The sequence below is a fragment of the Sinocyclocheilus rhinocerous genome, unplaced genomic scaffold (assembly GCF_001515625.1).
Source record: "Sinocyclocheilus rhinocerous isolate Xijiao unplaced genomic scaffold, SAMN03320098_v1.1 scaffold885, whole genome shotgun sequence".
NCBI classification, from domain to species: domain Eukaryota; kingdom Metazoa; phylum Chordata; class Actinopteri; order Cypriniformes; family Cyprinidae; genus Sinocyclocheilus; species Sinocyclocheilus rhinocerous.
The window spans coordinates 420521-434536 of NW_015630040.1; the positions used below are offsets into that span (position 1 = coordinate 420521).

Sequence of the window (14016 nt, forward strand, 5' to 3'; positions counted from 1 at the left end):
ATGATGTTATTGTTTACACGGTCGTCAAGGATACGCAGAGCGAATGTGCGCATCGTTTTCAAAAGTCTCCGTTTTGGTCCGTTTACACTGAAACACAACCCCGGAGTTTTCAAACTAAAACGGGGTCTGCAGCGTTTTCGAATGTCTCCGTTTTCGAGAGTAGTGTAAACGACAGGTGTAACCGTAGCAAAAGTTATGCGCTTTAAAACGAAAATGCACTCGTGTAAACGTAGCCTTATGCAGAAACCTTGTTGCTAGGAGACGCTTGACAAATGAAAACAATGTGTTCTAAATTGGCTGAAAATATCAAACATGTTTGAAATCCTCAGACTGGATAGAATTAAAGTCTGAGGTCTGTGACCATCATACACTACACGATTTTCTATGAAATCTGTCAACTCAAATCTGCAGACTGGCTCTTTTTTGACAACCAGCGTCAACTTCTCCAGACAGTAAATCTGCAGAAAATAAGGGCAAAAATAGTGTGGTGTATTCCAGCCTTAAATTGATCAAAAGTGACTGTAATGACTTTTACATTGTTACAAAATATATTTAAAATAAACGCTGTTCTTTTTTAGAAGTTTCTACTCAAAGAATCCTGAAAAAAAGTGACACAGCTTCCGCAAAAATATCAAGCAGCACAGCTGTTTTTTGATCATAATAAGAAATGTTTCTTAAGCAGCAAATCTGCAAATTTGAATAACTTCTGAAGGATCATGTGACACTGAAGACTTGAGTAATGATGCTAAAAATTTAGCTTTGAATCACAGGAATAAATTATATTTTAAAATATATTAAAATAGAAAACTGATACTTTCAATTATAATAATATTTCACAATATTACTATTTTTTTTACCATATTTTTGATCAAATAAATGCAGTCTTGGTGAACATAAACTTAAAAAAAATATATATATAATAATAATAATAATCTTACCGAACCCAAACCTTTGGACGGTAGTGAATGTATGTTTTTTGTTTGTTTTTTAATTTGAACTTTTTATTTCGCTTTTCAAAGGATTGGAAAGGTAACAAAATAACATCTACATGGTCTGTTAATTTTGTTTACCTTATTTGTCTTTATTTGCCTTATAAAAAGCTGTTTTTCCTAATATTTTTCAAATCCCTTCATTCTCAAAGAATTACACGTTTCTTTAAATCTTTGTTATTACTGTTTGTTCAAATTTGTGTTGCTTTATAAGTTGCTGTCATAAAAAAATAAAAAAGTTATTTAAACTCTCTTTATGTTTTTTTTTTTACTTGCCAACAATATGACAGCCATGCCCCTGACAATCCACTGACCCTTGACAAAGTGCTTTATTCTTAAATTAATTTTAATTTGTAATAATCTACACTCACTTACTCAGACAGAGCTGCAAGTCAATAATTAATCACTGTCTGTATCCAAGTAATGGGGCAACAGCAAAAAGTGTCTACAGTTTACCTGGTTAAAGCGTCGTGTGAAGGCCACTGCGTTGGGTGCTGAACTGTGTTTCTCCTTCTTGTTCCAGCCACAACTAGAGAGCTCCTGAAAAAATAACAAGAGAACAAAAATAGTCATGTAAAAAAAAAAATTCACAGTCCAGTTGGTTTGAGATTGGGAAACTGGACAGAAACAATCAAGTCAACCAAACACAGCAGGAGGCGGCGAATGGTCTACAATGCCAAAAACAAATCAACTCAGGACACCTGAAATAAGGTGAGCATTACTCATGAGCAGTGACCCTAGAAAACATCATTAATATGGCCTCTGACAGCAGAAGTTTGAATCTTTCCCAGTCCGTCACGCTTTGTACACTTGATTTTGCATCCAAACACAGAAGTCATCTCAGACTCAGATGCCAATCATCTGAAAATTGTGTTGATCCTCTGTCTCGCTCGCATGGCGTGACTGATTGACTGAACAAGAATGCAAAAGCTTTTAAAATAATATTTAACAATGTGTATTTGGCAACAACACCATTGGATAAACATCAATCTGACATGCTAAATCTCCAAAACACGAACATGAACACTCAACTCCACCTGTTCTGTCGTCTATGAAACGTCTAAGTGCCAAGAGTAAAGCCGTCGTGACAGTCTCATATACGACATATCGGCCACGCTTGGAAATTCACATTTGGAAACTCCTGACCATAATTATGCAACCGTGCGTTACATAATTACACCAAGCGCTCAGACATTTTCCAGTAGAAAATCGGTTTCAAACGACCTGTTAGCACCATTAAAACACAAAAACAAACTCTGATATGCATTCAACCACACAGAGAGATTTAATTCCCGACAGTTGTCAGTAACGGGAGAAAAGCTGCCTGATTCCATGATAGGACTTCAAGAACAATGAAATTAACCATCAAACATATTCACCACGACTGTTCATCGGGAATGTACCTAACTTAAACCCGGCACCAACACAAGCGCAATCTCTCATGAGGTCACACTGGCAAACAGTGACTTAATGAGTCAGCAACCTTTGGAGGTAGCAGCTTAGCAACATACACAAACACAGATGTGGATATCCGAGCCAACACACACAGAGCTAAGTAAGTGTGCTTTCTGCATTGTGTCTCCAGCACCAACGACCACCAAGATGTGCCAATGAAATCCCTTCTGCTGAATCAAGTTCTCCATGTGCAACAAATCCGAGCCCCTAGTGTAGAGTTCAGAATCTGTGATGAGGAAAATCACCTACTGAGAAATAATGAAACCAATCGCTACCCACTCTGAGAACAAAATAAAAGGTTAATGGCAGATCTCCGTTCTTCTTCTGTGATGCAATGCATTTCTGAGACTAAGGTAGAAGTGAACTGAACAATGACTTTATAAATTTAACTGAATGCTCCAAAGGGTAGCAGCTTAAGTAATATTTGAACTGGTAACCAAAAAGATGCAGGCTGTAAACCCTAAAGAGGGACCTCATCCACAAACAAATCATATTGTACACTAAAATGTCAAGAACTGCCTCATAATCTAATCGGCTGGATTTACGAAAACATGAGGAAGATCCTTAGGCACATCTGCATTTTCTGCTTTGTTTGAGTTGTCCCATTTTACATTTACCTATTTCTAAAATAAATAAATAAATGAGGTTGATTAGTCAGACGGTCTCTTCCTGTCTGATTGGGAGTTTTTTTTTTTTGCAAGAAAAAGGTGCAAAGTAGACCAGTTGATAGTGCTCAAAACAAGAAAACATGAAACCAAACCAAAAACACAACATGCAAAAACAAAACACAAGACACCAATCAAAATAAAACACACGATAAAACAAAAAGCACAACACAAAAATAAAACACAAGTCATCAAACTAAATAAAACAAGACAAAACACAAAACCAAACAAAACAAAAACAACACAGAAAACACAAGACACCAAACTAAAATAAAATGAGACAAAACAAAACAACATACAAGACAAGCAAAAATAACAAAAACAAACAAAAATGAGAACAAATCAAAACAAAAAATATACACAAAAATGTAACCATGCAATAAGCAATAACCAAGCATTTGAATCTGCAGTTGGAAGAGTACTTCCATGACCATAAACTAGATTAAAGAAGAGAAAGCCGCCTAAAGCATCAGTGGGCTGACGTCAAATACTGCGTCTGTCTTATTCTGGCAGTGACAGATTGAATAATGTACAAAGCAATGAACCCAGGGAAACTCATGGAGGAAATAAGGTAAGCAAAAAGACAAGTAGTTTGATGGGGAAACAAATATCCTCTGTTACTCTCAGTTTCATAGATTTCAAACCTTCAAACAAAAACAGGAGGAAGTCAGTTCTGTTCACAGGGAGCACTGCTATATATTTAAGTCTTTAAAGCAGTGGGAAGTCAATGGAAAGGGGATCATAGCTGTGTTTTATGTTCCCTTTCTTTCATGTCTCATGAAAAGGCCTTTACTGTCTCTAAAATGCAACATAATTCTAAGATGTAGCAGCACTGATGTATCTATGTGAGTGCATTTGCACAGATGCTCACTAAAACACACCAGGACAACCTGTCATGCCTTAAACACAAAATCAATTGGCAACTTTATAGCTGTAAAAGGATTTAAATGCATATTCAACCACATTTTTCCCAATTTAAACAACAAAACAAGGCTGTTCTAATACCATTTCAGGAGGTATTCAATTAACCAGCTGGGAATCACAAATAAGATAATGGGAGATGAACAGTAATGGAACCAGTGCTTGGCAGGGATGGCAATGAATAACTGTATGTCAAACACTGGCCTTGTGTCGGATTCCTTATACGACATTAAGTCACTTTACATTAGCTGAACCTTAATATCATCACCTAGTCTGGAAACCTGGAGCTCACCCATAACCACAGCTCAAAATCAGACACAAACAGGGGAGCTGGAAATCAAAAAGTGTGTTGCTTTAGTCATTTTTATTTGTTAGAACTTGCCAATATTTAGTAGTATTTACTAGTAGTTGCCAATATTTCTGATTTGAAGTATTTATTTATTTATTATTTATATTTAATTTTAATTTAGTTAAGAACAACAACACTGGTAAGGAACAGGCTGGAATTGACTAAAAGAGTAGAAAATTGCGTATTGCGTATATTCTGAAGGGTTCACAAACTTTCAAACAACACTATATATATATATTTCTGCAAAAATATGACCCAAAAGAACATCAGATTTTCACAAAAGTCCTGACAGTTGACAGAGAATTCAATCAAACAAATGAGACAAACTTTGTCATTTATTTATTGAGAAAAATGATCCAGTGTTACTTATCTGTCAGTGGCAAAAGTGTGTGAATATTTGATTTCAGTATCTGGTGTGAACCCCTTTTGCGGCAATAACTGCAGCTAAACATTTCTTCTATATAAAATTAAATTTAACTGAAAATCTTCAACTTTCAAATCTCATTTAATTCAAATATTATTTTATATTATCTGGTTATCAGCCATAACATAAAAATGTTTATCAGCATTCCTAATGAAAACTTGCTGGATGAAGACATGTAGAGCCTGGTTTCAATATTAATTATGCCACAATATATACAGAAATACTTTTATGGAGGTTTTTGTCATTTTTATATTACCTTTATTCTATGAAAAAGAGCAGCTTGGACACCTTGTCCTTTTTGTGTTCCACTGGGTTTGGAATGACATGAGGGTGAGAAACTGATGACACAACTTTTATTTTTGAATGAACTATCCCTTTAACTTTTATGCGGCAGAGATGCTGATTTTAATTTAGCCTTTGATAACCTGTGGTTTTCTTTTCTAGGATTGCCTTAGGAGACGCTTTCATTGGCTTTGAAGGATAATAGATCAGCATCTTTAATCAATTTGGTTGTACAGAGCCACATGAATGGTGCACATGTATGTTTAATTGTAAAACTGTCCCTGTTAGTTGCACTGTAATGCGTCTGTAAGCATTAACAGAGGAACCAGTGGGTTTCTCTGGCCTTCATGGCTATGACGCACATTGTCGTTCAGTCTGGCCCGTTTTGGCTGCGACGGAGCAACATGTTGCATACGTACTATCATGAAGAATGCTGGTAGGGTCTCGGAAAAGACCACTGCAGACACACGTGTGCCAATTATAATCTAGCTGCACAGATCACATGGCAGTCAGCCTGACACATGGATATAATACATAACATGAGAGATTATGTTAAAACCAGCACTCTGTCTTCATGTTCTGCTATAAAGGAAATGCAAAAAACATGGTCAAGGGCCCAGCAATCCTGAAAACCATTAGGTTTTCACATTACAAGAAATGGATATTTGTCTGTGATATGCTACACCTTTTCATATACATTACATTTCATTTACACTTTTTTATTTTTTATTTTTTTTACATGCACTTGCTCTGTTGTTTTAATGACCAATTCACTACAAAATTGTGGGGGAAAATAATTAGGATAATTCGGGTTTTTTTTTTCATAAGATAATATTCAATACTATTCTTTTATGATGTATTTTTTATAATAGGCCTAATTTGCTTGGGATGTTTATCCTAACAAGTAATGAGAATAAAATTAAATTAAAATTTGCTGAAAATGTACTCACCCTCAGGTCAGTAAAAAATGTAGGTCGTTTCGTCATCAGAACAGATTTGGAGAAATGTAGCATTACATCACTTGCTCACCAATGGATCCTCTGCAGTGAATGGGTGCCGTCAGAATGAGAGCCAAACAGCGGATAAAAACATCACAATAATCCACAAGTAATCCACACCACTCCAGTCCATCAGTTAATGTCTTATGAAGTGAAAATCTGTGTGTTTGTGAGAAACAATCCATCAAGATGTTTTTATCTTCAAACCGTTGTCCATAATCCATAACATTGCATTCTCCCGTGAAAAAGTCATCTCGACCGAATCAGGAGAGAAATATGCACCGATTAAGCACCATTTACAAGCAAATCTTCATCTAAAACAGTTAACTTGTATGTTTGTGGATTTTAATGTGAGAGAACTCAGTTCCTAAGACTGATGGACTGGAGTCGTGTGGATTACTTGTGGATTATTGTGATGTTTTTATCAGCTGTTTGGACTCTCATTCTGACGGCACCCATTCACTGCAGAGGATCCATTGGCGAGCAAGTGATGTAATGCTACATTTCTCCCAATCTGTTCTGATGAAGAAACATGGCCTGATTTCCATTTTCATTTTTGGGTGAATTTTTTTTATTTACTAATCAGTGCTATATCAGAGCATTTAGCACCTGGTTAAACTAGAGCTGTGCAATTAATCAAAATAAAGTTTCGATTTCGATTACGGCCTTCAATGATTAACAACCATTTTTGCTTTTATGAGTTACCCTAGTATTTTGCTGTGATATTAAGATTTGTGAAATTTCGTATCTAATGTAGATGTAGATTTGTATGGTATCTAAAACATAGATGTCATAGCAACTTTTTTTACAGAAAATATATATGTGATATATATTGCTATCTCTAAATAAATCATTCATATAAAGTTTTGGTCATATGGCCCATAATAGAGGTAAATAACTGTGATTACAATATTAACCAAAATAATCGTGATTATGATTTTCGCCATAATCGAGCAGCCCTAACTTAAACTGAAATTTAATATACACACACACACACACACACACACACATATAACAAATCTATTAAAAATATTATACATTAATATAAAAATACAATGGAAAAAAATAAAACAAAAATTAAAATACTGATAAACACTGACAGAGTATATATACTTTATATATAATACAAAAATAACACCATTACTCACAAAGCTAGAGCAAATATGGCTTCAGAATATGTGCAATATAGTGCATGAGTCATATGAACCACTTTAATGTTTTTGTGATGCCTATTTAGAGCCTCTATGCTTTTATTCTACAAAAATTAAAATACTGATAAACACTGACAGAGTATATATACTTTATATATAATACAAAAATAACACCATTACTCACAAAGCTAGAGCAAATATGGCTTCAGAATATGTGCAATATAGTGCATGAGTCATATGAACCACTTTAATGTTTTTGTGATGCCTATTTAGAGCCTCTATGCTTTTATTCTATTGAAAAGAGCAGCCTGTGCATTCTTGAAAATATCTGTTTCTGTTCCACAGAAAAAAGAAAAAAAAATGCAAACCGGTTTGGAACAACAGATGTTTAAAACATTTGTTGGGTGAACCATTTCTTAAAAAAAAATAAAATAAATCCCATTATTTTTCTTGTTTTGGTTCTTATAAACACATTTCTCATTTTTGCACACCGACGGTGAGGCGGCCAAGTGACCTTCAGATTGGAGATGCTACTGAATAACAAAGAACCACTTCTGCTTCTTTATCGCTCACTCTCACACACACTTCATTTCAGTTCAGCAGAGCTCGAAATCTCTCCTGCTTCCACAGCCTCATAGACAACTAACCTCCCCTGCAAAGAAACACACTCACTGTCACGAAAACACACAGACAATAGAAAACTCAATGAACTGCTGTCGACCCTTCTGTTACGATGAGTTTAACAACGTCTACTGAAACACGAGCTGTTTCAATACAGCTACTTCATCAAAAAATCTTTAGAAACATTTGCAGAGCTGATAAAAACAATTAATTAAAGTAAACCAATAATAACATAGAAAAAAACAGGCAGGACTGCCAGTTCACTGATATAATTGCATTATTCCACTCAAATCAAACAAACCTCTCCATTCCACCAGGGCACTGTGGGTCAGAGCGTGCTTATAAGTGCCTGTAAAAAAAGGGCAATGGAGTGGTACAGAGAACAGACCGGAGATGTTTGCATGCATGTAGGCTGGAAAAAGTTATGTAATTTTACACATCACTCTAAAAGACATTTCATGAAGTTTTAGTGTTTTAACGCATGTACAAAGGCCTCTGGTCTGCATTACAGCCAGGAGCTCATATTGCTGCCATACAGGATCATGCTGCATATGGACGGGTCTTCTGTACACACTCAATCTGAACATTATTAGTGTGAACATCTTCTGACTACAGGCATAAAACTTTATAATTCAAACTTTTGAATATCTTTTAATTAAACCCAGCCACCACCAGAACAACCATTTGTTTTTGTCAAAATAAGAATACATCTACACTACCTTTTGTCCTGACACTACAAACTTTACAATGTGTAATATCAGAAACAACAGTGCATGATAAAGCAGTAGCCTGACATTCACATTCATATTACGTCACCCTCTGCCTTTTACTCTCATGTTACACAACGACACAAATGGATGTGCTGCCAGATTCAAAAAAAGCACAAATAATCCTTCGACAAATCCCTTCCACAGAATACTAAAACTGCCAGATACACACAAAACGAGACAGAAAGCCAGATCTGATCCAGAACATTTTGAAAGAACCATCATCTATACACATAATTTGTCGAATGATACGCATGTTGGCTAAACTGCTTGGCTAAATCAATCCCAGACATTTTGAAAATCAGAGGTTAGTTCTGTATCGTCTTCCAGAGAACCAGACCCTCATCTTTCCAAAGAAGCGACCTGCAATTTCACTCTCTCCTCTCCAAGCAAGCATCCAAAAAACTGCTCAAAGCCAAATAACGCCGCTGCATAATCAAACCGTTCAACGACAGAAAACGGTAGACCTAATCACACAATTTACTGTAATTACCATAAATAATGACAAAAAAATTAATGCCAGACACAATAATTTCCCACAAACGCATTAAACAAATCACATAACATTTAGTTCCCCCCCTCAGTCGTCAGAAAAAAAAGCCCCAAACGCTACATTAGTATTCAATGTGTGGTAGCCTCATCAAATGCTTTATAAATCACAGTCTGTGTGGCTGAAAGCCCAGCTTTACAGACAGTGGATAAAACATGCCTGCGCTAATAAATCGTTCAAAGAGCAGAGAGAGGGAGAGGACGACATAGAGGGCAGTGAGTGGAGACCAAGGCCCAGATGTCAATAAGCAAAATAACCACAGTCATTTATTTGGTACTCTATATAGCTGCGGGTTTCTTCTACAGAAGCTTCGGTCGCCAGGTCTATCATAGACATTTATCACAGAGTTTTTCCCCCTCCATGTGCCATCACATGTGTAATATTCTTCACATTCAAAAGGATAGTTCACCCAAAAATGAAAAGTCTGGCATCATTTACTCATCATCATTTTAGTAAGATAGTTTGTAGAATGTTGATAATCAAACCGTATTGGTCGCCTTTATTTTGCATTTTACAAAATAATAAAAAATAAAAAAATAAAAAATCTTTTATGGTCAACAGAAGAAAGTCATGCATGTTTGAGACGATATGAGGGTGAGTAAATGACAGAATTTTTATTTAGAGTTTTTGTGTGAACAATCTATTTATCCACTAAGGCAAACATATCTGAAACAAAATTATTATGAATTTTTATGTTTTTGTGGCAGATGCCATTTTATTGAGCGATGGAGGCTGACTCATCTTGAGTATACTGCTGCTAGCGAAATAATGCTTCTGCCGTAATGAAATAAAGCAATAAGCCCCAAGAAGCCGGGCAACGGCTTCACGGGGCTTATTGCTTTTATAAAAACGGTTATTCCATATACGTAGTAAGGTTTCACAAAATAAAACAGAGCAAATAAAGTGTAATGATATTAATAAAAACAGTATTCTTCCGCTAAACAATGTAGTTCCTCAGAAACGGTTGTGGTTCCAACAAAGTGGTTGCCGAGCAACACACAAATGTAAACAAAGGTGTATGTTTGTAGAGTCATTTACAACAGCTTCGAACTTGGCTCAACCAATCAGAATCAAGGACCGGAACTATCCGTTTTATAATGTGCTGTCTGTCACAAATATTTCAATAATAAAAAAAAACGGCTAAATAATGTTAAGAAAAAAAATATTTCCGTGTAATATTTGATCTGGTGTGTGTGTGGATGTTTTACTCAGTCCAATGGAAGCTGTGGATGAAGAGCGTGAAGAACAGAAACATTTCAGTGCTCTTACTGCCCTCTGCTGGGAAACCCTGGAACTGCCACACATAAACCAGATCTAAATATCACAGCCTATTTTGTTAATAGTGGCTGGTTTCACTGGACTTGTCCAAATTAAACACACTGTGTACGGCTGACAGTGCGAGTATGATATTTCAGTCAGCGGCAGCCCTGTGAGTCAGTCACACAGGAATCACACAAAACAATGGCTTTCTGCCATTTCAGCTAGTTTAACCAAGGAAACATTTGCACACGCAAACAAATTTGGTTTGGGACTTCATAAAACCCTGACCAAAATAAACATTCTGCACTAAAAGAGAAAAAAATGCCTTTGGCGTGTAAATAAAAAGTTACTCACCAGTTGGCTGCTAACTGTGTTAGTAATAGCAACATCATGTTTTGAGCAGTCTGACCTCACCTTTGTGAAGTGAGCAATTCAAATCATGAACACAACCAGCTACCAAAAAAAAAAAAACCTTCTGCTGCAACTTGCACATCTTCTATGTTCCAACAACTTTCCCTAAGCGAACAGTTTTACCATCAGTGGTTTATCTATTCTTTTTTCTGTCTCTAATGTGACAACACTTTAAAGTCAACATGAAATGGAAACTGTGACCAACTTTTTTTCTATATCAGAGTGAGAACGTCTATTGAACGAGGGGAAAAAGGAAAAAAAGTTTTTGTCCATCGGGAATTGACTAATTGTAGGAGAGCAAATGTATTTAGAAATAAATAAATGAATGAATTAGTGCTGGGCAACGATTAATCGCGAATAATCGCATCCAAAATAAAAGTTTTTGTTTACATAATTCATGTGTGTGTACTGTGTATATTTATTATGCATATATAATTACACACATATGCATGCATATATTTAAGAAAAATATATTATGTTTATATATTAAATATATTTATATATAATATAAATTATATGAATATAAATATATACACATGTAAATATTTGTAAAATATATAATAAATATACACAGTACACACACATTTCCTATATAAACAAAAACTTTTATTTTGGACGCGATTATTCGCGATTAATCGTTGCCCAGCACTAAAATAAATAATACAATTAAAATATACATATCATACATGACTCATTTCAATGTTTTATAAAAATAACAATACAATAATATACATATATACATATATATACACATCAAAAATAACTCCATCATAATCATAAACACACTACATATACTATACTATACACGCTATATTTTTATATATATAAACAATGATAATAATAAAACAACAATAACAATGATATTAATAAAAACAATGCAAACTCTCATTTCATGGTCTAATTTTTTTTTCCATGCACAGCAAATTTTCTTTATTCACCTGCAACTGGAAGGAGTGGCAAAGTGTAACATTTGGACACTGTGCATAAGTTAGCACAGTGCTATCATGAACAATAGACTTACCTCAGGCTGGATGGCTTTGAACACTGGAGCATCCATGAGAGTGATCTGACCCTGCAGGACAGCACAGATGACAGATCAGCACACAACATAAAACTTTATATGTTTTATAGGACACTGTTGGCACCCATTTTTAATTTTAAGAGGAAAGTATTTCACTTAGGAATTCTTCTGTACTGTTTTTACTAGAGGTGACATAGATGTTATCTTTGAGATGTTGTGAAATACAGGAGAGTTTCTGTATTTCTGGGCTTATTTGAAACAAGACTCTGTGTCGACTTCACTATCCACCCTAACATGAGAGCGTGTGAATGGTCTACACACTCTAACAGACACATGAATAATATATCATCTTCTGTCCACTGCTCAGTTGCCATTCACAAGACATTTTCCACTGATGCATGAATGTTGTGCGTGTGGAGAGTGTGTGTGCACATAAATAAAACACACTTCAGCACAGGCTTGAGACTGGGACTGGGATGATGTACTGTATATAGGTTAATGGGTTGGGCCATAAATAAATAAAAGCACAGAAAGAAACTCTGTACCCCAGATAAAGACACTTTCAAGCAGGCGTGTGCAGAATCAGGTCAGCGCATTTACTCGCATACTGGGGTTAGAAACACAGAGAGCGTCCCCTGGTGACACTATCAGACATGTCACATATTTATTACACCGCTAATAAAAGCTTTGCTTGGTTTTGGACATCTGACTAGTATTTACAATCGAATTTTGCCTTTCATATGTTTTATAGGACACTGTTGGCACCCATTTTTAATTTTAAGAGGAAAGTATTTCACTTAGGAATTCTTCTGTACTGTTTTTACTAGAGGTGACATAGATGTTATCTTTGAGATGTTGTGAAATACAGGAGAGTTTCTGTATTTCTGGGCTTATTTGAAACAAGACTCTGTGTCGACTTCACTATCCACCCTAACATGAGAGCGTGTGAATGGTCTACACACTCTAACAGACACATGAATAATATATCATCTTCTGTCCACTGCTCAGTTGCCATTCACAAGACATTTTCGACTGATGCATGAATGTTGTGCGTGTGGAGAGTGTGTGTGCACATAAATAAAACACACTTCAGCACAAGGCTTGAGACTGGGACTGGGATGATATACTGTATATAGGTTAATGGGTTGGGCCATAAATAAATAAAAGCACAGAAAGAAACTCTGTACCCCAGATAAAGACACTTTCAAGCAGGCGTGTGCAGAATCAGGTCAGCGCATTTACTCGCATACTGGGGTTAGAAACACAGAGAGCGTCCCCTGGTGACACTATCAGACATGTCACATATTTATTACACCGCTAATAAAAGCTTTGCTTGGTTTTGGACATCTGACTAGTATTTACAATCGAATTTTGCCTTTCGTAGCAGCTCAGGTTTTTCATTATTATAAAGCTGACAGTAACTGATGCTAAAAATCACCCAGATTTACATATAAACACTATTTTAGTATTCAGCATTAGGCTGGAAGAAAAAAAATTCCACTACAGGATTAAAAAATAAATGAATTTAAAAAGGTGATTGTGATTCTTTTATCTCAAAATTCTGACTTTTTTCGCACAATTGCAAGTATATGTCTTACAATACTGATGTTTATTCTTAGAAAGCTGAGATGAAAAGTCAGAATTGTGAGATGAAAAAGTTACAAATACTTTTTTTTTTTCCTTTATATATATTCCACGGTGGGGAGGAGGAAAAAAACAGAATGTAAGAATTGTGAGATATAAAGTTAGAATTTGAATAGAAACTTGCAATTGTGAGAAAATTTGTCAGAATTGTGAGATAAGAAGTCACAATTATCTTTTTATTCTTTATTTCATGGCAGAAATAAAAAAAACAAAAAACTAAAACAGAATTGCAATATGTAAACTCAGAATTAAGAAAAAGAAATTCAGAATTGCGAGACATAAAAGTCTGAATTTTGAGTTCATATCTCACAATTCTGACTTTTTTTTCCCTCAAAAATGCAATAAAAATTATAAAAATAATAAAATAAATAAATAAATAAAAATCTGAATGGTGAGATAGACAGTCATAATTATTTATTTTTTTTCCGTGGCAGAAACAGGCTTGCAAAAAAAAATGTACAGATTAAAGTACAATTTTTATTTGATAAATGTAATATTGAGGGGGGGG

At 35.2% G+C, this 14016-nt stretch overlaps 1 protein-coding gene across 3 annotated transcripts in view; it reads right to left on the reverse strand.

Moving 5' to 3' along the window:
* The window catches only part of LOC107739854 (ras-specific guanine nucleotide-releasing factor RalGPS2-like), an 83923-nt gene that overhangs the window by 63037 nt on the left and 6870 nt on the right, over positions 1-14016 (reverse strand). For all 3 annotated transcript variants that reach the window (XM_016552070.1, XM_016552071.1, XM_016552069.1), the window contains exons 4-5: positions 11865-11915; positions 1446-1529 (exon numbers count right to left, since the gene is read on the reverse strand). In XM_016552070.1, the coding sequence (XP_016407556.1) occupies positions 1446-1529; positions 11865-11915 (135 nt within the window). The remainder of the gene's footprint in view (positions 1-1445; positions 1530-11864; positions 11916-14016) is intronic.